The sequence below is a fragment of the Oncorhynchus masou genome, chromosome 10 (genome assembly GCF_036934945.1).
Source record: "Oncorhynchus masou masou isolate Uvic2021 chromosome 10, UVic_Omas_1.1, whole genome shotgun sequence".
In the NCBI taxonomy this organism is placed as follows: domain Eukaryota; kingdom Metazoa; phylum Chordata; class Actinopteri; order Salmoniformes; family Salmonidae; genus Oncorhynchus; species Oncorhynchus masou.
Window position 1 is genome coordinate 20,870,364 of NC_088221.1, and position 26,324 is coordinate 20,896,687.

At 46.0% G+C, this 26,324-nt stretch overlaps 1 protein-coding gene across 1 annotated transcript in view; it reads left to right on the plus strand.

Annotated features, from left to right (window-relative positions):
- mao (monoamine oxidase) overlaps positions 1 to 26,324 on the plus strand; it is a 74,883-nt gene that overhangs the window by 23,487 nt on the left and 25,072 nt on the right. The window contains exons 2-3 of the mRNA XM_064976165.1: positions 19,386 to 19,480; positions 19,729 to 19,866. Coding sequence (XP_064832237.1) covers positions 19,386 to 19,480; positions 19,729 to 19,866 — 233 coding nt within the window. The remainder of the gene's footprint in view (positions 1 to 19,385; positions 19,481 to 19,728; positions 19,867 to 26,324) is intronic.

The window sequence follows — 26,324 nt, forward strand, 5'->3', positions numbered from 1 at the left end:
TGAGGGATAGAACCCCTCCCTCTGCAACTGGATCCTGGACTTCCTGACAAGTCAGCCCCAGGTGGTGAGGGTAGGCAACAACACCTCTGCCACGCTGACCCTCAACACGGGGCCGCCTCACGGGTGTGTACTCACTGTTCACCCACGACTGTGTGGCCGCACACGACTCCAACACCATCATCAAGTTTGCTGACAACATGGATGTGGTAGGCCCAGTCACCGAAGGAGAAAGAGGAGAGAGCACGCCCCCATCCACATTGACGAGGCTGTTGAGGAACAGGTCGAGAACTTTAAATTCATTGGCGTGTGTGTATGTAGGGTTGTGTCACTAAGGACTTAATATGGTCCACACACACCTGCACAGTTGTGAAGAGGGCACGGCAGCGCCTCTTCCCTCTCAGGAGGCTGAAATGTTTTGGCATGGGCCCTCAGATCCTCCAACATTTCTACAGCTGCACCATTGAGAGCATCTTGACTGGCTGCATCATCGCTTGGTACAGCAATTGCACTGCTCTTGACTGCAATGCGTTACAAAGGGTAGTGCGGACAGGCCAGTTCATCACTGAGGCCGAGCTCCCTGCAATCCAGGACCTCTATACCAGGCGGTGTCAGAGGAAGGCACAAAACGTTTCCAAAGACTCCAACCAAACGCTACTGGAGCATCGGCTCTTGGACCAACTGGCTCCGAGACAGCTTCTACCCCCAAGCCATAAGACTGCTAAATAGCCAGACACTATGCACCCTACGCACATTCACTAGACTTTATATACACGCCATGTACACACTACCCTGTCACTCTCACACAATCCCTCACACTTTCAAACACTACATATGCACACACATAACACACACGAGCACACCAACACAACACAAACAAACCTACACACACACACACACACTCACACTCACACTCACACACACACACACACCCTTCATCATCTGCTGCTGCTACTCTGTTCTTCATTTTAGTCTTATTATTATCTATCCGGATGCCTAGTCACTTTACCCTGCCTTCATGTACTGTACATATCTACCTCAAGTAGCTGGTACCTCTGCACATTGACCTGGTACTGGTACTCCCTGTATATAGCTCCACATTGATCTGGTACTGGTACTCCCTGTATATAGCTCCACATTGATCTGGTACTGGTACTCCCTGTATATAGCTCCACATTGATCTGGTACTGGCACTCCCTTTATATAGTTACACATTGATCTGGTACTGGTACTCCCTGTATATAGCTCCACATTGATCTGGTACGGGTACACCCTGTATATAGCTCAACATTGATCTGGTACTGGTACTCCCTTTATATAGTTACACATTGATCTGGTACTGGTACTCCATGTATATAGCTCCACATTGGTCTGGTACTGGCACTCCCTTTATATAGTTACACATTGATCTGGTACTGGTACTCCCTGTATATAGCTCCACATTGATCTGGTACGGGTACTCCCTGTATATAGCTCCACATTGATCTGGTACTGGTACTCCCTGTATATAGCTCCACATTGATCTGGTACTGGTACTCCCTGTATATAGCTCCACATTGATCTGGTACTGGTACTCCCTTTATATAGTTACACATTGATCTGGTACTGGTACTCCATGTATATAGCTCCACATTGGTCTGGTACTGGCACTCCCTTTATATAGTTACACATTGATCTGGTACTGGCACTCCCTTTATATAGTTACACATTGATCTGGTACTGGTACTCCATGTATATAGCTCCACATTGGTCTGGTACTGGCACTCCCTTTATATAGCTCCACATTGATCTGGTACTGGCACTCCCTTTATATAGCTCCACATTGATCTGGTACTGGTACTCCATGTATATAGCTCCACATTGGTCTGGTACTGGTACTCCACATTGATCTGGTACTGGCACTCCCTTTATATAGTTACACAATGATCTGGTACTGGTACTCCCTGTATATAGCTCCACATTGATCTGGTACTGGTACTCCCTTTATATAGCTCCACATTGATCTGGTACTGGCACTCCCTGTATATAGTTACACATTGATCTGGTACTGGTACTCCATGTATATAGCTCCACATTGGTCTGGTACTGGCACTCCCTTTATATAGCTCCACATTGATCTGGTACTGGCACTCCCTTTATATAGCTCCACATTGATCTGGTACTGGTACTCCATGTATATAGCTCCACATTGGTCTGGTACTGGTACTCCCTTTATATAGTTACACATTGATCTGGTACTGGTACTCCCTGTATATAGCTCCACATTGATCTGGTACTGGTACTCCCTGTATATAGCTCCACATTGATCTGGTACTGGTACTCCTTTATATAGCTCCACATTGATCTGGTACTGGTACTCCTGTATATAGCTCCACATTGATCTGGTACTGGTACTCCTTTATATAGCTCCACATTGATCTGGTACTGGTACTCCCTTTATATAGTTACACATTGATCTGGTACTGGTACTCCCTGTATATAGCTCCACATTGATCTGGTACTGGTACTCCTTTATATAGCTCCACATTGATCTGGTACTGGTACTCCCTGTATATAGCTCCACATTGATCTGGTACTGGTACTCCTTTATATAGCTCCACATTGATCTGGTACTGGCACTCCCTTTATATAGTTACACAATGATCTGGTACTGGTACTCCCTGTATATAGCTCCACATTGATCTGGTACTGGTACTCCCTGTATATAGTTACACATTGATCTGGTACTGGTACTCCCTGTATATAGCTCCACGTTGATAGTATATAGCTCCACATTGATCTGGTACTTGTACTCCCTTTATATAGTTACACATTGATCTGGTACTGGTACTCCCTGTATATAGCTCCACATTGATCTGGTACTGGTACTCCCTGTATATAGTTACACATTGATCTGGTACTGGTACTCCCTGTATATAGTTACACATTGATCTGGTACTGGTACTCCCTGTATATAGCTCCACATTGATCTGGTACTGGTACTCCCTGTATATAGCTCCACATTGATCTGGTACTGGTACTCCCTGTATATAGCTCCACATTGATCTGGTACTGGTACTCCCTGTATATAGCTCCACATTGATCTGGTACTGGTACTCCCTGTATATAGCTCCACATTGATCTGGTACGGGTACTCCCTGTATATAGCTCCACATTGATCTGGTACGGGTACTCCCTGTATATAGTTACACATTGATCTGGTACTGGTACTCCCTGTATATAGCTCCACATTGATCTGGTACTGGTACTCCCTGTATATAGCTCCACATTGATCTGGTACTGGTACTCCCTGTATATAGCTACGCATTGATCTGGTATTGGTACTCCCTGTATATAGCTGCACATTGATCTGGTACTGGTACTCCTGTATATAGCTCCACATTGATCTGGTACTGGTACTCCCTGTATATAGCTCCACATTGATCTGGTACTGGTACTCCCTGTATATAGCTCCACATTGATCTGGTACTGGTACTCCCTGTATATAGCTCCACATTGATCTGGTACTGGTACTCCCTGTATATAGTTACACATTGATCTGGTACTGGTACTCCATGTATATAGTTCCACATTGATCTGGTACTGGTACTCCCTGTATATAGTTACACATTGATCTGGTACTGGTACTCCCTGTATATAGCTCCACATTGATCTGGTACTGGTACTCCCTGTATATAGTTACACATTGATCTGGTACTGGTACTCCCTGTATATAGTTACACATTGATCTGGTACTGGTACTCCCTGTATATAGTATATAGTTACACATTGATCTGGTACTGGTACTCCCTGTATATAGCTCCACATTGATCTGGTACGAGTACTCCCTGTATATAGCTCCACATTGATCTGGTACGGGTACTCCCTGTATATAGTTACACATTGATCTGGTATGGGTACTCGCTGTATATAGCTCCACATTGATCTGGTACGAGTACTCCCTGTATATAGCTCCACATTGATCTGGTACGGGTACTCCCTGTATATAGTTACACATTGATCTGGTACTGGTACTCCCTGTATATAGCTCCACATTGATCTGGTACGGGTACTCCCTGTATATAGTTACACATTGATCTGGTATGGGTACTCGCTGTATATAGCTCCACATTGATCTGGTACTGGTACTCCCTGTATATAGCTCCACATTGATCTGGTACATTGATCTGGTATGGGTACTCCCTGTATATAGTTACACATTGATCTTGTCAGGACCCGGTTTTCGAACCTGGGTCTCCGGAGTGAGAAACAGTCACTTAACCAACTGAGCCACGAATAGACAGCAGAACCCAGAAGATGAGGCAGACACAGCAGTACTTAAGACGGTGTATTTAATAAATAAAAAATCCTAAAATAAAAAATGGCAAATCCAAAAGGTGGAAGGTAAAACACAAAAAGACCAAAAAAGAAACTCACCAAAACTAAACAAAAACAAAAAACAGAATACCACAAGAACGTTACCCGGAATCGACAAGAGCACACAGAACACTAGGGCAGGGTGCTAACATACAAACACAGAGCACAGAACTGAGGGAAACAAAGGGTTTAAATACAATCAGGGGAAAACGAGACACAGGTGCAAACAATAATGGGGATCAAGGGAAAAACACAGGGACAAAAAGCACAATGGGGACATCTACTGACAAACAACTGGAACAACCCTGGCCAAATCCTGACAGAATCCCCCTAGGAACGGCTCCTGACGTTCCTACCAGCTCTCTCAGGGTGGAGGACCCTGAACTGACGAATGAGGTCAGGGTCCAGGATGTCTTTGGCAGGAACCCAGGAGCGCTCCTCAGGACCGTAGCCTTCCCAGTCCACCAGATACTGCCAGGACCGCTGCACCCGGCGGGAATCCAGTATCCGGTGGACGGTATAAGCCGGCTGGCCTCCAATGACACGAGGCGGAGGGGGAGGTCTGTCTGCCGGGACAAGGGGAGAAAAACAACAGGTTTTAACAAAGACACATGAAATGTGGGATTAATCTTAAGGGATCTGGGTAAGTGTAGGCGATAAGAAACTGGGTTAACTCTCCTGGCAACCTTGAAGGGACCGATGTATTTTTGGGACAGCTTGCGAGACTCCACCCGTAGAGGTAAGTCTCTTGTGGAGAGCCAGACTCTCTGGCCGGGGCGCAGGGTAGGCCCGGGACGGCGACGTCTGTTGGCTTGTTGTTGATACCTCTGTGAGGAACGCATCAGATTAAGACGGGTCTTCCTCCACATAAGCCGACAGCGTCTGACGAATCTCAAGGCTGAAGGCACTCTGACTTCTGCCTCCTGGTCCGGGAACAATGGAGGAGCATAGCCAAACTGACACTCGTGCGGGGACATACCAGTGGAGGAGGAGCGCAAGGTGTTGTGCGCGTATTCGGCCCAAACAATAAAGGATGACCATGTGGACGGGTTGTCACGAGTCATACATCGGAGGGTGGTTTCCAGCTCTTGATTCATCCTCTCTGTTTGGCCGTTGGACTCCGGATGGTACCCTGAAGATAGACTGGCAGAAGCCCCCATGAGTTGGCAGAAGGCCTTCCAAAACCTTGAGGCGAACTGGGGACCTCTGTCAGAAACCACATCTTGAGGAATGCCGAAGACTCGGAAAACATGATTAATTACCAACTCAGCCGTTTCCTTGGCAGAAGGTAACTTAGTCAGAGGGACGAACCTGGCCGCCTTTGAAAACCTGTCGATTATGACTAGGATAGTAGTATTGCCATGGGATGGAGGAAGTCCAGTAATAAAGTCCAATGAGATATGGGACCAGGGTCTGTGGGGAACAGGTAAAGGGTGAAGGAGTCCTTGAGGGCGGAGGTGAGAAGATTTGCCCTGGCAGCACACGGGGCAGGCATTGACGAAAGTGGCAACGTCTTCTCTTATGGTAGGCCACCAGAACTTACGCTGGATGAACTCCAAGGTGCGACCTACGCCCGGATGACAGGTGAGGCGAGAGGAGTGTCCCCACAGAAGGACCTGAGTCCTCACTGCCTTGGGGACAAACAACCGATTGGCAGGGCCTCCTTTAGGGTCCGGTTCGCTAGCTTGAGCACGTCTCACGGTATCCTCAACTTGCCACGAGATCGGAGCCACAATCTTAGCAGCAGGAAGGACAGGCATGTCCGTGTCATCTCGAATGGCAGGAGCGTAGACTCGGGACAGGGCATCCGGTTTGAGATTCTTCGACCCGGGCCGATAGGTGAGGATAAACTGGAATCGATTGAAGAAAAGAGACCATCTAGCTTGTCTAGAGTTCAATCGCTTCGCCTGCTGGATATACTCCAGATTTTTGTGGTCCGTAAGCACTTGAAACGGGTGAGAAGCCCCCTCGAGCCAGTGTCTCCATTCCTTCAATGCCATCTTAACCGCTAGGAGTTCACGATCCCCACATCGTAGTTCCTCTCAGTCGGGGTAAGCCGGTGTGAGAAGAAAGCGCACGGATGAAGCTTCTTGTCTTCACCCTCTGAGACAGAACAGCTCCAACACCAACCTCTGATGCGTCTACCTCCACCACAAATGGTTCATCCGTAGTCGGTAGTATCAGGATGGGAGCAGAGAGGATGCGCTGCTTGAGTCCTTGGAAGGCCGTCTCAGCTTCTCTTCCCCAAAAAAACCTTGCATTGCCACCTTTGGTTAAAGCTGAGAGAGGAGCTGCCACCAAACTGAAGTTCTTGATGAACTTGCGGTAAAAGTTTGTGAAGCCCAGGAAACGCTGAACATCCTTAACGGATTTGGGGGTGGATCCGCTACCGCCCCTACCTTCCTAGGGTCCATTTGGATTCGACCGGGTTCCACTACAAATCCCAGGAATTGTACTGGATGAATGGAATTCACATTTTTCCGGCTTAACGTACAGATGGCTGTCCAGGAGGCGTTTGAGTACTTGTCTGACATGCTTAGTGTGTTCTTGAAGGGAGCTCGAAAAGATGAGGATGTCATCCAAGTAAACGAACACAAATATGTTAAGCATATCCCTAAGCACATCGTTTATGAGCGCTTGGAACACCGCTGGGGCGTTGGTCAGGCCGAAGGGCATCACCAAGTATTCATAGTGACCAGTAGGCGTGTTGAAAGCGGTCTTCCACTCGTCACCAGGTCTGATCCGCACAAGATGGTATGCGTTCCGCAGGTCAAGCTTAGTGAAAACAACTGCTTCCTGGAGCAGCTCGAAGGCTGTGGCCATAAGGGGTAGCGGGTAACGGTTACGGACGGTTATGTCATTGAGTCCCCGGTAGTCGATGCAAGGACGTAACCCACCGTCTTTCTTGGCCACAAAGAAAAACCCTGCTCCCGCCGGGGAGGTGGATGGACGCATGAGGCCTGCTTCCAGAGAGTCCTTGATGTAGGTATCCATAGCAGCTCGTTCGGGTGGAGATAGGGAAAAGATCCGACCCCTGGGGGCAAGTGCCCGGAAACAGGTCGATGGGGCAATCGTAAGATCTATGGGGTGGTAGCATGGTGGCCCTCTGTTTGCTAAACACCAGTTTGAGGTCATGGTAACACTCGGGAACTCGGGTCAGGTCGATGGATTCTAAAGACTCGGGAGTAGAACTCGGGAATTCTGGAAAATACAAGTAGCTTGGCACGTAGGACCCCACTGCTTGATAGTGCCCACAGACCAGTCGATGTGAGGGTTATGGCTGTGAAGCCAGGGGTATCCAAGGACGAGAGGGAACTCGGAACAGGAGATCAAATGAAAGTTCATCAATTCCTGGTGTTGTGAAACTGAAAGTCTCAAGGAGGTAGTGACATGAGTGACAAGTCCAGATCCCAAAGGGCTTCCATCCAATGTAGTAACCCTCATGGGGTCACTTAGAGGTTCAGAGGGAACGCCATTCTCCTTCGCCCAGACACCATCCATGAAGTTACCTGCGGCTCCAGAGTCTACCAAGGCTTGAAGGTGAAGCTTGTGGTTGTCCCAGGAGAGGGTGACTGGAATGAGCAGACGGGAGTTGGACGGATGGGAGGAGGTTATGTTTCCCGTTACAGTTCCCCCGGTCTGTACGGGACAGAGCGTTTCCCTGGAGCCCGGGACACGTGGAACGGAAATGGCCCGGTTTGCCGCAATATAGACAGCGTCGCTCCTCATCCGGCGGTCTCTCTCAGCCTGGGAGATGCGTCCAATCTGCATGGGTTCCGGTGGAGCCAGTGATGATAAAGGTGGGGACTCGGAGCTGGGACTGATAGGGGCTAGAGGTCTACGGTTGAGTTCTCTCTCTCAGACGCTGGTCAATGCGTGAGGCCAACTTGATCAGGGACTCGAGATTGTCCGGTGGTTCCCGAGTGGCCAGTTCATCTTGGATAGTGTCGGAAAGGCCTTTCAGAAAGCACACCGTGAGCGCCTCGTTGTTCCAGCCACTCGCTGCTGCCACCGTGCGGAACTGGATGGCATAGTCCGTCACGCTGCGCCAACCTTGATGGAGAGTCAGGAGCTGTTTGGCTGAGTCAGAACCACTGCTTGGGCCTTGAAACACTCGTTTGAATTCCTCAGCAAAGGCAGAGTAGCTGGCACAGCAGGAACTATGGGCATCCCACACAGCAGTAGCCCAGGCCAGGGCTTTTTCCGACAGCAGGGTGATGATATATGCGATCTTAGACCGGTCGGTGGGAAACGACGAAGGTTGCAGCTCAAAGGAGAGAGAACATTGAGTGAGAAACCCTTTACAAGCACTTGGATCACCTGAGAACCGTTGGGGAGGTGGAAGACGAGGTTCAGCCAGGGGGTTAACTGCCATGGGTACGTGAACTTGAGGTACTGGGACGGGAACTGTTGCCGGGGTAAGTCGATCAGATATTTGCTTAATGGAAGTCAGCATCTCCGACAGAAGATGAGAATGTCTAGCCATTAAGGCCTCTTGCTGAACCAGGGCGGCTTCGTGGCGTTGGACAGTCTCCTGGTGGTGGGACAGCGTGGCAAAAAGGTCCTGGGAACTGGCTGCCTCTGGGTTCATTTTTGGCTCTGTGTTTCTGTCAGGACCCGGTTTCGAACCTGGGTCTCCAGAGTGAGAAACAGTCACTTAACCAACTGAGCCACGAATAGACAGCAGAACCCAGAAGATGAGGCAGACACAGCAGTACTTAAGACGGTGTATTTAATAAAGAAAAAAATCCTAAAATAAAAAATGTCAAATCCAAAAGGTGGAAGGTAAAACACAAAAAGACCAAAAAAGAAACTCACCAAAACTAAACAAAAACAAAAAACAGAATACCACAAGAACGTTACCCGAATCGACAAGAGCACACAGAACACTAGGGCAGGGTGCTAACATACAAACACAGAGCACAGAACTGAGGGAAACAAAGGGTTTAAATACAATCAGGGGAAAACGAGACACAGGTGCAAACAATAATGGGGATCAAGGGAAAAACACAGGGACAAAAAGCACAATGGGGACATCTACTGACAAACAACTGGAACAACCCTGGCCAAATCCTGACAGATCTGGTATGGGTACTCGCTGTATATAGTTCCACATTGATCTGGTACTGAGTACTCCCTGTATATAGCTCCACATTGATCTGGTACGGGTACTCCCTGTATATAGTTACACATTGATCTGGTACTGGTACTCCCTGTATATAGCTCCACATTGATCTGGTACTGGTACTCCCTGTATATAGCTCCACATTGATCTGGTACTGGTACTCCCTGTATATAGCTCCACATTGATCTGGTACTGGTACTCCCTGTATATAGTTACACATTGATCTGGTACTGGTACTCCCTGTATATAGCTCCACATTGATCTGGTACGGGTACTCCCTGTATATAGTTACACATTGATCTGGTACTGGTACTCCCTGTATATAGTTACACATTGATCTGGTACTGGTACTCCCTGTATATAGCTCCACATTGATCTGGTACTGGTACTCCCTGTATATAGCTCCACATTGATCTGGTACTGGTACTCCCTGTATATAGTTACACATTGATCTGGTACTGGTACTCCCTGTATATAGTTCCACATTGATCTGGTACTGGTACTCCCTGTATATAGCTCCACATTGATCTGGTACTGGTACTCCCTGTATATAGTTACACATTGATCTGGTACTGGTACTCCCTGTATATAGCTCCACATTGATCTGGTACTGGTACTCCCTGTATATAGCTCCACATTGATCTGGTACTGGTACTCCCTGTATATAGTTACACATTGATCTGGTACGGGTACTCCCTGTATATAGTTACACATTGATCTGGTACTGGTACTCCCTGTATATAGCTCCACATTGATCTGGTACTGGTACTCCCTGTATATAGCTCCACATTGATCTGGTACTGGTACTCCCTGTATATAGTTACACATTGATCTGGTACTGGTACTCCCTGTATATAGCTCCACATTGATCTGGTACTGGTACTCCCTGTATATAGCTCCACATTGATCTGGTACTGGTACTCCATGTAAATAGTTACACATTGATCTGGTACTGGTACTCCCTGTATATAGCTCCACATTGATCTGGTACTGGTACTCCCTGTATATAGCTCCACATTGATCTGGTACTGGTACTCCCTGTATATAGTTACACATTGATCTGGTATGGTACTCCCTGTATATAGCTCCACATTGATCTGGTACTGGTACTCCCTGTATATAGCTCCACATTGATCTGGTACTGGTACTCCCTGTATATAGTTACACATTGTTCTGGTACTGGTACTCCCTGTATATAGCTCCACATTGATCTGGTACTGGTACTCCCTGTATATAGCTCCACATTGATCTGGTACTGGTACTCCCTGTATATAGCTCCACATTGATCTGGTACGGGTACTCCCTGTATATAGTTACACATTGATCTGGTACGGGTACTCCCTGTATATAGCTCCACATTGATCTGGTATGGGTACTCCCTGTATATAGTTACACATTGATCTGGTACTGGTACTCCCTGTATATAGCTCCACATTGATCTGGTATGGGTACTCCCTGTATATAGTTACACATTGATCTGGTACTGGTACTCCCTGTATATAGCTCCACATTGATCTGGTACTGGTACTCCCTGTATATAGTTACACATTGATCTGGTACTGGTACTCCCTGTATATAGCTCCACATTGATCTGGTACTGGTACTCCCTGTATATAGTTACACATTGATCTGGTACTGGTATTCCCTGTATATAGCTCCACATTGATCTGGTACTGGTACTCCCTGTATATAGTTACACATTGATCTGGTACTGGTACTCCCTGTATATAGTTACACATTGATCTGGTACTGGTACTCCCTGTATATAGTTACACATTCATCTGGTACTGCTACTCCCTGTATATAGTTACACATTGATCTGGTACTGGTACTCCCTGTATATAGTTACACATTGATCTGGTACTGGTACTCCCTGTATATAGTTACACATTCATCTGGTACTGCTACTCCCTGTATATAGTTACACATTGATCTGGTACTGGTATTCCCTGTATATAGCTCCACATTGATCTGGTACTGGTATTCCCTGTATATAGCTCCACATTGATCTGGTACTGGTACTCCCTGTATATAGCTCCACATTGATCTGGTACTGGTACTCCCTGTATATAGTTACACATTGATCTGGTACTGGTACTCCCTGTATATAGTTCCACATTGATCTGGTACTGTACTCCCTGTATATAGTTACACATTGATCTGGTACTGGTACTCCCTGTATATAGTTACACATTGATCTGGTACTGGTACTCCCTGTATATAGTTACACATTGATCTGGTACTGGTACTCCCTGTATATAGTTACACATTGATCTGGTACTGGTACTCCCTGTATATAGTTACACATTGATCTGGTACTGGTACTCCCTGTATATAGCTCCACATTGATCTGGTACTGGTACTCCCTGTATATAGCTCCACATTGATCTGGTACTGGTACTCCCTGTATATAGTTACACATTGATCTGGTACTGGTACTCCCTGTATATAGCTCCACATTGATCTGGTACTGGTACTCCCTGTATATAGTTACACATTGATCTGGTACTGGTACTCCCTGTATATAGCTCCACATTGATCTGGTACTGGTACTCCCTGTATATAGCTCCACATTGATCTGGTACTGGTACTCCCTGTATATAGTCCACATTGATCTGGTACGGGTACTCCCTGTATATAGTTACACATTGATCTGGTACTGGTACTCCCTGTATATAGTTACACATTGATCTGGTACTGGTACTCCCTGTATATAGTTACACATTGATCTGGTACTGGTACTCCCTGTATATAGCTCCACATTGATCTGGTACTGGTACTCCCTGTATATAGTTACACATTGATCTGGTACTGGTACTCCCTGTATATAGCTCCACATTGATCTGGTACTGGTACTCCCTGTATATAGTTACACATTGATCTGGTACTGGTACTCCCTGTATATAGTTACACATTGATCTGGTACTGGTACTCCCTGTATATAGTTACACATTGATCTGGTACTGGTACTCCCTGTATATAGTTACACATTGATCTGGTACTGGTACTCCCTGTATATAGTTACACATTGATCTGGTACTGGTACTCCCTGTATATAGTTACACATTGATCTGGTACTGGTACTCCCTGTATATAGTTACACATTGATCTGGTACTGGTACTCCCTGTATATAGTTACACATTGATCTGGTACTGGTACTCCCTGTATATAGCTCCACATTGATCTGGTACTGGTACTCCCTGTATATAGTTACACATTGATCTGGTACTGGTCCTGTATATAGCTCCACATTGATCTGGTACTGGTACTCCCTGTATATAGTTACACATTGATCTGGTACTGGTATTCCCTGTATATAGCTCCACATTGATCTGGTACTGGTATTCCCTGTATATAGCTCCACATTGATCTGGTACTGGTACTCCCTGTATATAGTTACACATTGATCTGGTACTGGTACTCCCTGTATATAGTTACACATTGATCTGGTACTGGTACTCCCTGTATATAGTTACACATTGATCTGGTACTGGTACTCCCTGTATATAGTTACACATTCATCTGGTACTGGTACTCCCTGTATATAGTTACACATTGATCTGGTACTGGTACTCCCTGTATATAGTTACACATTGATCTGGTACTGGTACTCCCTGTATATAGCTCCACATTGATCTGGTACTGGTACTCCCTGTATATAGTTACACATTGATCTGGTACTGGTACTCCCTGTATATAGTTACACATTGATCTGGTACTGGTACTCCCTGTATATAGCTCCACATTGATCTGGTACTGCTACTCCCTGTATATAGTTACACATTGATCTGGTACTGGTACTCCCTGTATATAGTTACACATTGATCTGGTACTGGTACTCCCTGTATATAGCTCCACATTGATCTGGTACTGGTACTCCCTGTATATAGTTACACATTGATCTGGTACTGGTACTCCCTGTATATAGTTACACATTGATCTGGTACTGGTACTCCCTGTATATAGTTACACATTGATCTGGTACTGGTACTCCCTGTATATAGTTACACATTGATCTGGTACTGGTACTCCCTGTATATAGTTACACATTGATCTGGTACTGGTACTCCCTGTATATAGTTACACATTGATCTGGTACTGGTACTCCCTGTATATAGTTACACATTGATCTGGTACTGGTACTCCCTGTATATAGTTACACATTGATCTGGTACTGGTACTCCCTGTATATAGTTACACATTGATCTGGTACTGGTACTCCCTGTATATAGTTACACATTGATCTGGTACTGGTACTCCCTGTATATAGTTACACATTGATCTGGTACTGGTACTCCCTGTATATAGTTACACATTGATCTGGTACTGGTACTCCCTGTATATAGTTACACATTGATCTGGTACTGGTACTCCCTGTATATAGTTACACATTGATCTGGTACTGGTACTCCCTGTATATAGTTACACATTGATCTGGTACTGGTACTCCCTGTATATAGTTACACATTGATCTGGTACTGGTACTCCCTGTATATAGTTACACATTGATCTGGTACTGGTACTCCCTGTATATAGCTCCATTCTAGTGTATTTGATTTTATTCCTCGTGTTACAGTTTTTTTTACAATCGCTAGGACCCATTTCTCAACACCTAGTTCACTTTTTCAAAACTCTTCATACAGTTCTCCTAACCAACTTTCAGCTTGGCCCAGAAGTTCATTTCACATCTAAAATGCACTGAAACTACCAAATTACTTCATACATGTCTCAAATAAACACATTTTTCCATAACACTAGCAAAGGTTGTCACCCAACAAGCACACTTTGTCACTCATAAAACAATGACCTGAAAAACACTAACAACAGGTAGAATTACGCAATGTTTTCTTTTGTCATTCTTGTTCTGAAAATAAATTTTACACCTCTCTACTGTTTAGAATTCACGGCAGTTTATGTTACAGGAATGAGTCAGACATGATACAATATGCTTCAATATGTTTTATGTCATTATGTGGCATTGAGTGATTCCAAAATACAATAATTTGTATATACACCATCTACAGATACAGTAGCAATGCTAGTCAACCCTGTCTTCTGCATTTGGCCACAGGTTCTCATCCAAATCACATCTTATGTTATCTTGGGCAATACACCGAGGAAAGAATCTTTTGGCATGCCTGGTCCATCCCTGGCAATCTTCTGCAGATATGTCCAGGCATCCAGCATTCATTGCGTCCAGGAGGGACAGTTGATCATGTGGATGGTGGTCATAAACCTTCCAGCTCCATGAGGAAAATAATTCCTCTATGGGGTTGAGGAATGGAGAGTAAGGTGGGAGGAAAAGTGACACCATCCTGGGATGGGCTACAAACAACTCTGTGACTGCACAGGAGTGGTGAAATGTCACATTGTCCCATACAATTAGAAACGTTGGCCGATTTCACCTCGCTGCAACCCTTTCCTCACCTGGCACAACCTTCCATAGAGGTCATCCAGGAATGAAATGAGACGCTCGGTGTTGTGTGGCCCAATTAGCGGTTTGTGTAGCAGCCATCCATCAGAGGATATTGCTGCACACATTGCGTTGTCGGCACCCCTCTGGCCCGGGACGTCCACTGTGGCTCTTTTCCCAGTCACATTCCTCCTCGCCGCCGTGTTTTGGCCAAGTTGAAACCAGCCTCATCCACAAAGACAAAGATGTTGGGTGTTTGCCTGGCTTCAATCTCCATGACTCTCTAAAATCAATCCACAAGGCAACATAAGAGTTAGGCTATTACAGTAGTTTACATTATACCTTAAAACATGTCATTGTGTGCCTCTGCCCCGTTGGGTTTTGTTCAAAACCAGTTCTGTATTTTATAGTCATCTTACCTGGATATATTGGTGCCTGAGTTGCTTGACTCGTTCAGAGTTCCTCTCAAAGGGGACAGTGTACAACTTCTTTATCCTGACTTGATGTTGTTTCAGGACTCTAGAAATAGTTGTAATGCTTACGTTGTGAATATTTCCAAATGTGATGTTGTCTGCCAACACTCTGTCCCGAATCTCTGAGTTTTATGTTATTGTTTCTGATGACCATATCAACGTTTGCAGTTTCCTCACAGCAGTGAGAATCCCACCTCTCCCGTCTGTGGGAGGTAACTGTTGGGTCCTAAGCAGAAATACAGTGTCCTGGGGTGGCAGTGTAGCCTAGTGGTTAGAGCGTTGGACTAGTAATCAAAAGGTTGCAAGTTCAAATCCCCGAGCTGACAAGGTACAAATCTGTTGTTCTGCCCCTGAACAGGCAGTTAACCCACTGTTCCTAGGCTGTCATTGAAAATAGGAATTGTTCTTAACTGACTTGCCTAGTAAAATAAAGGTAAAATAAAAAAATTAAAAACAGAAACAATTACACACAAGTGGGTTTGGAGGCTTTGCTCAATTTACTTCTGTAATGAGCAGTTCAGTCAGATGCCCCTGCAGAATGCACATTTTACCTGTTGTTTTGCTGGAAATGTCTCACAATAGATGCCACTGTTGAGCGTTGCAGTTTTGTCTGCACTCTCAGACCAGCCTCTCTCATTGATAGACCATGAATTATTACATGATCAGTTATAGGAGCCCTAATCTCATCTGAGACAACAGCTCTTGATCTTCCTCAGTCTTATACACCAATCCTAAACCTAACCAACCAGCCCTATACACCAATCCTAAACCTAACCAACCAGCCCTATACACCAATCCTAAACCTAACCAACCAGCCCTATACACCAATCCTAAACCTAACCAACCAGCCCTATACACCAATCCTAAACCTAACCAACCAGCCCTATACACCAATCCTAAACCTAACCAACCAGCTCTATACACCAATCCTAAACCTAACCAACCAGCCCTATACACCAATCGGACTTCAAAATAGTGTCTCTTATAGTTTAACTGGGAATTAAGCTATACCAGCAGTAATCACTGCATTGTTGAGTTTTTTTGTGGAATGAAATCAATGTAAAAAGGGGAACACTCATTGGCCATATTGCAGGGCATTTTTGATACACCATTTATCACAAAGTTATTTATTTATTTATCACTTCCCTTAATCCTTCAGAGATTCTGCCTCTCTTAGGCTCTTCTCTCTCTCTTCTCTCTTTTCAGCTAGAAAAAAGGCATCAGACAAACTGCATGTGTCCATAATATTCTTAGATGCTCAGCTGCTCATTTCATTTCATGTATTTCATAACACACTCATTGTTATCTTGTCCCAGCCAGACAAATGACCTCTATCCAAATGGAACAAAGAAATCCTCTGACTGGATCCTTGTTTTATATTCATTATTTTCTTCTGAAAAAAATAATATACCCCCAAATGGGTTTTTGATCAAAGCAAAACCTCAGGGATAAAGTTATCTTGTTTTTCCAGAGTGCTGTCGGCATAAACAACAAGGTTGAACAGTCGGAGCTTGTTTTTGTTTTGGACAATTGCGCTTGTCTGACCTTTGGATAGAGAACACCTAATAGCATCAATTTACTTAAAAGAAGTAGTACTCCCCAGAGCGGGGTGTGTGTGTGTGTGTGTGTGTGTGTGTGTGTGTGTGTGTGTGTGTGTGTGTGTGTGTGTGTGTGTGTGTGTGTGTGTGTGTGTGTGTGTGTGTGTGTGTGTGTGTGTGTGTGTGTGTGTGTGTGTGTGTGATGCCTGCATGCATGAGGGCAATGGAGAAGTTTGGTAATGCATGACAAGTATGCTTAAACCAACATAAACCCTGGTAGCTTTCCAGGCTGCTCTGCAGAAATGGAGGGATAAATGAAGGGAGGGATGGCAGGGTGGAGAGGGGGCCATGAGAACATTTAGACAGATGGGAGCTCCTGTTGAGAGATGGCAACACGGACCGTGGAGATGAATACAGTGCGTCTTTATTTATCAAGTCCATCTCTCGCTCTCTCTATTTGACTCTTCCATCTCTCCCCTCTCTGTCCCCTTTTACGTCCCTCACCTTTACCCTCACACACTACCTCCCTCTCCTCTAGTTACCTCCTATTGGCCTCAGCTCTTGTTAGATTTTCCATGCAGTATGTAGAGCAGTGTCTTGGGGTGAATATCCACACTTCTCCCAGTAGGAGAGAATGTAATACAGTCTGTATTCACTGGACAAACTAACACCTCCATTGTGTCAGAGCATTATAAAGTGCGTTATGGCACACAGTTTCTGCTTAGGATGGTTGTGCTGTGTTTTACAACCTGTGTGTACTGAGACATTCTGAATGGTTCCTTGGCACTGGGACACTGCTGCCTGTGTGTCTTCTGTTTGAATGCCTGCTCGAGGCTCCATTGTGCCTAATCCTTCAAGTGTGTGTGTGTGTGTGTGTGTGTGTGTGTGTGTGTGTGTGTGTGTGTGTGTGTGTGTGTGTGTGTGTGTGTGTGTGTGTGTGTGTGTGTGTGTGTGTGTGTGTGTGTGTGTGTGTGTGTGTGTGTGTGTGTGTGTGTGATTGTGTGTGTGTGTGATTGTGTGTGATTGCGCCTGTGTGATCTCGCCTAGCTTCAGCTGAAATTACATGTGTGAAATGTAATGTCTTATTGAATCAAGCTCTAGATGGCCTTGGGGTCACTATGGTGATGAGAAAGGCCCATACTACTTCTGTAGCTAAGTATCATTCAGTCACACTACAATAACAAACAAGTAGCCATTGGCCAAATGATCCTGCTGGGGGAGTGTTGGAGAGTGGACACCCCTGCTTTTGACTCTTGTATGCTATTGAAAACACCATTGAAACCCCTATTGCAAATCCTATTGAAAACTCTATTGAAAACACTATTGAAAACACTATTGAAAACACTATTGAAAAGCAAGAAACAAAACAAGACAAAATTACTGAAATGAGCTGACTGTTGAGTGGTACACTCTTAGAAAACAATATGCTATCTAGAACCTAAAAGGAGTTTTCAGCGGTCACCAAAGTACAACCCTTTGAAGAATCCTTTTTGGTTCCAGGTAGAACCCTTTTGGGTTCCATGTAGAACCCTTTCCACAGAGGATTTTATATTGAACCATAAAGGGTTCTACCTGGAACCAAAGAGGGTTCTACCTGGAACCAAAAAAAGTTATACAGTACAATGGGGGACAAACGTAGAACCATTTTGTAACCATTTTTTTCTATGAGTGTAGGGGAAACAGCCCATTCTATATGTGGAGACAAAATGTGTTAACTTTGGACTGATCGATATAAAGTACTGTCCTAGGTTGTGTCTCAAATTACCCTATTACCCATGAGATGTGCTATTATGAGGGAACACTATAGGGTGTGATTTATTCATTTTTTATGAGATTGATGAGGCATGGAGAAGTGGTTAGGGGTAGAGGCTTGTAGGTCAATTACAGATGAACTACAGATGGGGACCTCCCTCTCTCTCACTCTGTGTGTGTGTGTGTGTGACATTTTACTGCATTGTTAGGAGCTAGTAACATAAGCATTTCGCTGCACCCGCTATAGCATCTGCTAAACTGTGTACACGATCAATACACTTTGATGTGATGTGATTTACACAACCAATACAAATTTACAACATTTACAAATACAAAATACAAAATGTTCCATCATCAACTTACAAAACACAATCATAAAAACAAATGCATTCTTCAGTCAAAAGGTCACCAATTAGCCACCTGAATTGCCCTAGCAGCACCAAAACATAATATTTTAGAGTTTATTCCACCTCTGGCCTTCTGTTTTCTCACAGACTGTATCACAGCCTGCTATATCACTGGGCTATCCTCTCCTGTTCTACACAACAGGACAAACACAGAGGGAGGACGAGAGAGGGGATATGGAGAGGAGGGACATACCAAAATAATTTATGTTCAAATTTGGATTGTTTACACAAAATGTTTCTTCATTTCATCAACATTAGGTGTTCAGCTGGCATGTTTACACTAACCTCTCCCTCTCTCTCTGTCCACTCTTTGTCTCGTTCAGGGCTGAGTGCAGCTAAGCTGCTGAAGGAGAAAGGGCTGAGTCCTGTGGTTCTGGAAGCTAGAGATCGGGTTGGTGGACGGACCTTCACCGTACGGGTAAGACCTCAGTCAGACCACAGGCAAAGTGCCAGTCAAAGTCTAATCCCTATAAGAATCCAGTTCTCTCTCTGATGACCGTACCAGGTCCCTCTCTAGATGCTGTCTAGCAGCTTAACTTGTGTTATAACTTCAATCATTTTCAAGCAACTGATTTGGTTAAAGATTTAAACTAAATTGATCTCTGGGATTAGGATTGTCCACTTCTTGTCTGATGAACCCCTCCCTCCCTCTCTCTCTCTCTCCAGAATGAGCAGACTAAGTATGTTGACCTGGGTGGGGCCTACATCGGGCCAACACAGAATCGGATCCTCCGATTGGCTAAAGAGTACGGAGTCGAGACCTACAAAGTCAACGAGGAGGAGAGGCTGGTGCATTATGTAAAGGTGTGTGTGTGTGTGTGTGTGTGTGTGTGTGTGTGTGTGTGTGTGTGTGTGTGTGTGTGTGTGTGTGTGTGTGTGTGTGTGTGTGTGTGTGTGTGTGTGTGTGCGTGTGCAAGCATGCTGAAACCCAGTGTGGGACCACATAGGCCACGTCTGTCCCTGTCCTACTTATTTAATTGAACATAACAAACACAGGACAGATCCAACACTGTTAGCAGGGCTTGGCTGCAGTTAGTATTGACCACTTCCATTAAACCAGGTGTACACAACATCCTAACATCACTGAGCCTCTCACATTAAACCATTGTTTTTCCTGTAGTGTTGTTTGTCTTGCCAACAGAGTGTTGCGTAGACTAAACCATCTGGCACAGACGGGGGTCACACGCTACATGCATGTAATGATGTCATTAGATTTAACGCTCAGAGCAGCCTCGGAGCAGCCTCAATAACGTTTTCAGTCACACTCACGCTTGCCATACAAAGCTGAAATATCTAGCCAACCTTTTGAATTTAAAACATTGCTTGTGAACTTCCGAGCTGTAACGATTTGACACTTTGGTTTTGGTTAAAGGCGAGTACAAGCCCATACTATTAGCAGTCATTGCTCCTGCTACATGGATAATGTTAAACAACGTCATCATCTCACTGGCTTCTTCTCTGCTCTTATTGGCTATTGCTGTTCACCGTTCTCAGAACTTGTCTCACACTAGAAGAGCATTGCTGATGTTGTGCCGATAAATGAAAACATATTTGAAAATATTGGGTCGTCTGGGACGGCTCAAAGATGAGATCGATAGCCCTCAGATTGTGTCTCTGACTCGCTCACATGAAATATGATGGCTGCGCATCCTGTGTAGGCAACGACATGGGGATTTTGTCTCCGATCTCAAAAACGTGTCTGGGACAGCTAAACCGGGGCCAAAGTCGTGTAGTGTCCAACCGGCTTCAGACAGCCAGAACAGAATCTGTTTTCTCACATTATAATGCAGAGGAAATGCATGTCTCTTCCAGTCATGACTATCTGGCCATGCTTGAAAGGACTGAACACTATCGGCCATGCTAGAGAAGACATGACCTCACTCAACCCTTACCCCTAACGCTGACACTCATGTCCACATACCGGTTCAACCCTAACCCACAACCCTAACCCTAGCTTCATGGCCACATCCTGGTTCAACCCTAACCCACAACCCTAACCCTAGCTTCATGGCCACATCCTGGTTCAACCCTAACCCTAGCCTCAACCCTAACCCTAGCATCATGGCCACATCCTAGTTCAACCCTAACTCAAGCCTCAACCCTAACCCTAGCTTCATGTCCACATCCTGGTTCAGCCCTAACGCTATCTTCATGGCCACATCCTGGTTCAACCCTAACCCTAGCATCATGGCCACATCCTGGTTCAACCATAACCATAACCGTAGCTTCATGGCCACATCCTGGTTCAACCATAACCATAACCATAGCTTCATGGCCACATCCTGGTTCAACCATAACCCTAACCCTAGCTTCATGGCCACATCCTGGTTCAACCATAACCCTAACCCTAGCTTCATGGCCACATCTTGGTTCAGCCCTAACCCTAGCTTCATGGCCACATCCTGGTCCAACCCTAACCCTAGCTTCATGGCCACATCCTGGTTCAACCATAACCATAACCATAGCTTCATGGCCACATCCTGGTCCAACCCTAACCCTAGCTTCATGGCCACATCCTGGTTCAGCCCTAACCCTAGCTTCATGGCCACATCCTGGTTCAGCCCTAACCCTAGCTTCATGGCCACATCTTGGTTCAGCCCTAACCCTAGCTTCATGGCCACATCCTGGTCCAACCCTAACCCTAGCATCATGGCCACATCCTGGTTCAACCGTAACCCTAGCTTCATGGCCACATCCTGGTCCAACCCTAACCCTAGCATCATGGCCACATCCTGGTTCAGCCCTAACCCTAGCTTCATGGCCACATCCTGGTCCAACCCTAACCCTAGCATCATGGCCACATCCTGGTTCAACCCTAACCCTAGCTTCATGGCCACATCCCGGTTCAACCCTAACCCTAGCATCATGTCCACATCCCAGTTCTACCCTAACCCTAGCATCATGTCCACATCCCAGTTCAACCCTAACCCTAGCATCATGTCCACATCCCAGTTCAACCCTAACCCTAGCTTCATGGCCACATCCTGGTTCAACCCTAACCCTAGCTTCATGGCCACATCCTGGTTCAACCATAACCCTAGCATCATGTCCACATCCTGGTTCAACCCTAACCCTAGCATCATGTCCACATCCTGGTTCAACCCTAACCCTAGCTTCATGTCCACATCCTGGTTCAACCCTAACCCTAGCTTCATGGCCACATCCTGGTTCACCCCAACCCTAGCATCATGTCCACATCCTGGTTCAACCCTAACCCTAGCATCATGTCCACATCCCAGTTCAACCCTAACCCTAGCATCATGTCCACATCCTGGTTCAACCCTAACCCTAGCTTCATGTCCACATTCCAGTTCAACCCTAACCCTAGCATCATGTCCACATCCTGGTTCAACCCTAACCCTAGCTTCATGTCCACATTCCAGTTCAACCCTAACCCTAGCATCATGTCCACATCCTGGTTCAACCCTAACCCTAGCATCATGTCCACATTCCAGTTCAACCCTAACCCTAGCATCATGTCCACATCCCAGTTCAACCCTAACCCTAGCATCATGTCCACATCCCAGTTCAACCCTAACCCTAGCTTCATGTCCACATCCTGGTTCAACCCTAACCCTAGCTTCATGTCCACATTCCAGTTCAACCCTAACCCTAGCATCATGTCCACATCCTGGTTCAACCCTAACCCTAGCATCATGTCCACATCCTGGTTCAACCCTAACCCTAGCTTCAAGTCCACATTCCAGTTCAACCCTAACCCTAGCATCATGTCCACATCCTGGTTCAACCCTAACCCTAGCTTCATGTCCACATTCCAGTTCAACCCTAACCCTAGCATCATGTCCACATCCTGGTTCAACCATAACCCTAACCCTAGCTTCATGGCCACATCTTGGTTCAGCCCTAACCCTAGCTTCATGGCCACATCCTGGTTCAACCCTAACCCTAGCATCATGTCCACATCCTGGTTCAACCATAACCATAACCCTAGCTTCATGTCCACATCCTGGTTCAACCCTAACCCTAGCTTCATGTCCACATCCTGGTTCAGCCCTAACCCTAGCTTCATGTCCACATCTTGGTTCAACCCTAACCCTAGCTTCATGTCCACATCCTGGTCCAACCCTAACCCTAGCATCATGGCCACATCCTGGTTCAACCGTAACCCTAGCTTCATGGCCACATCCTGGTCCAACCCTAACCCTAGCATCATGGCCACATCCTGGTTCAGCCCTAACCCTAGCATCATGTCCACATCCTGGTCCAACCCTAACCCTAGCATCATGTCCACATCCTGGTTCAACCCTAACCCTAGCTTCATGGCCACATCCCGGTTCAACCCTAACCCTAGCATCATGTCCACATCCCAGTTCAACCCTAACCCTAGCATCATGTCCACATCCCAGTTCAACCCTAACCCTAGCATCATGTCCACATCCCAGTTCAACCCTAACCCTAGCATCATGTCCACATCCTGGTTCAACCCTAACCCTAGCTTCATGTCCCCATCCAGTTCAACCATAACCCTAGCATCATGTCCACATCCTGGTTCAACCCTAACCCTAGCATCATGTCCACATCCTGGTTCAACCCTAACCCTAGCTTCATGTCCACATCCTGGTTCAACCCTAACCCTATTTTCATGTCCACATCCTGGTTCAACCCTAACCCTAGCATCATGTCCACATCCTGGTTCAACCCTAACCCTAGCTTCATGTCCACATCCCAGTTCAACCCTAACCCTAGCATCATGTCCACATCCTGGTTCAACCCTAACCATAGCTTCATGTCCACATCCTGGTTCAACCCTAACCCTAGCTTCATGGCCACATCCTGGTTCACCCCAACCCTAGCATCATGTCCACATCCTGGTTCAACCCTAACCCTAGCTTCATGTCCACATCCCAGTTCAACCCTAACCCTAGCATCATGTCCACATCCTGGTTCAACCCTAACCCTAGCTTCATGTCCACATCCTGGTTCAACCCTAACCCTAGCTTCATGGCCACATCCTGGTTCACCCCAACCCTAGCATCATGTCCACATCCTGGTTCAACCCTAACCCTAGCTTCATGTCCACATCCCAGTTCAACCCTAACCCTAGCATCATGTCCACATCCTGGTTCAACCCTAACCCTAGCATCATGTCCACATCCTGGTTCAACCCTAACCCAAGCATCATGTCCACATCCTGGTTCAACCCTAACCCTAGCTTCATGTCCACATCCCAGTTCAACCCTAACCCTAGCATCATGTCCACATTCCAGTTCAACCCTAACCCTAGCATCATGTCCACATTCCAGTTCAACCCTAACCCTAGCATCATGTCCACATCCTGGTTCAACCCTAACCCTAGCTTCATGTCCACATCCCAGTTCAACCCTAACCCTAGCATCATGTCCACATCCCGGTTCAACCCTAACCCTAGCATCATGTCCACATTCCAGTTCAACCCTAACCCTAGCATCATGTCCACATCCTGGTTCAACCCTAACCCTAGCATCATGTCCACATCCCAGTTCAACCCTAACCCTAGCATCATGTCCACATCCTGGTTCAACCCTAACCCTAGCTTCATGTCCACATTCCAGTTCAACCCTAACCCTAGCATCATGTCCACATCCTGGTTCAACCCTAACCCTAGCATCATGTCCACATTCCAGTTCAACCCTAACCCTAGCTTCATGTCCACATTCCAGTTCAACCCTAACCCTAGCATCATGTCCACATCCTGGTTCAACCCTAACCCTAGCTTCATGTCCACATTCCAGTTCAACCCTAACCCTAGCATCATGTCCACATCCTGGTTCAACCCTAACCCTAGCATCATGTCCACATCCCAGTTCAACCCTAACCCTAGCATCATGTCCACATCCTGTTTCAACCCTAACCCTAGCATCATGTCCACATCCCAGTTCAACCCTAACCCTAGCATCATGTCCACATTCCAGTTCAACCCTAGCAACCCTAGCTTCATGTCCACATCCTGTTTCAACCCTAACCCTAGCATCATGTCCACATCCAGTTCAACCCTAACCCTAGCATCATGTCCACATCCTGGTTCAACCCTAACCCAAGCATCATGTCCACATCCTGGTTCAACCCTAACCCTAGCTTCATGTCCACATCCCAGTTCAGCCCTAACCCTAGCATCATGTCCACATCCCAGTTCAACCCTAACCCTAGCATCATGTCCACATCCTGGTTCAACCCTAACCCTAGCTTCATGTCCACATTCCAGTTCAACCCTAACCCTAGCATCATGTCCACATCCTGGTTCAACCCTAACCCTAGCATCATGTCCACATTCCAGTTCAACCCTAACCCTAGCTTCAAGTCCACATTCCAGTTCAACCCTAACCCTAGCATCATGTCCACATCCTGGTTCAACCCTAACCCTAGCTTCATGTCCACATTCCAGTTCAACCCTAACCCTAGCATCATGTCCACATCCTGGTTCAACCCTAACCCTAGCATCATGTCCACATCCCAGTTCAACCCTAACCCTAGCATCATGTCCACATCCTGTTTCAACCCTAACCCTAGCATCATGTCCACATCCCAGTTCAACCCTAACCCTAGCATCATGTCCACATCCTGTTTCAACCCTAACCCTAGCATCATGTCCACATCCCAGTTCAACCCTAACCCTAGCATCATGTCCACATCCTGGTTCAACCCTAACCCAAGCCTTCACACTACCCTTAACTCTAAAACCATGGCTACTTGGCCCCGCGTGTGCGTCCTCGTGCGCCATCATGCACATGTTGATTTTGTCTATCCCCACCAGACGTGATTATGACACGCAACTGTGAACCAACTAAATTCATTTGGGGACAAGTATAAAGACATATGAAACATCCATGGATGTGCTGTTGCTAGCAGTTTGTCCCGGGAGATGAACATTGAGCCCCTTTTTTAGCTGGTTCTTTGTAGAATCTTGACCCAGATCATACAAAAATGTTGTGTTTCTAAACTCTGACAATTAATCCACACATAAAAAGGTACGTTTTTAGTGAATTGTCTTTGATTAATATCTCCTCGTTGTCTTTTATACAACTACTGTATGTGAGGTTGTATCTTCGTGAAAACCAATAAGGAGATGGGAAATGCGGGACTTGCCGAGCGTCTCAAATAGAACCAAGTTCTATTTTAGCATTTGGCATCACAGACGCATCACAGCATTTGGCATCACAGCATGCTTAAGCATGCCATCAGTGTGGATAAAATGATTGAATAACAATGTATGTGTACATTTATTTTGAAACACTCACACACATAACGTGACCGGTTTGGTTTCC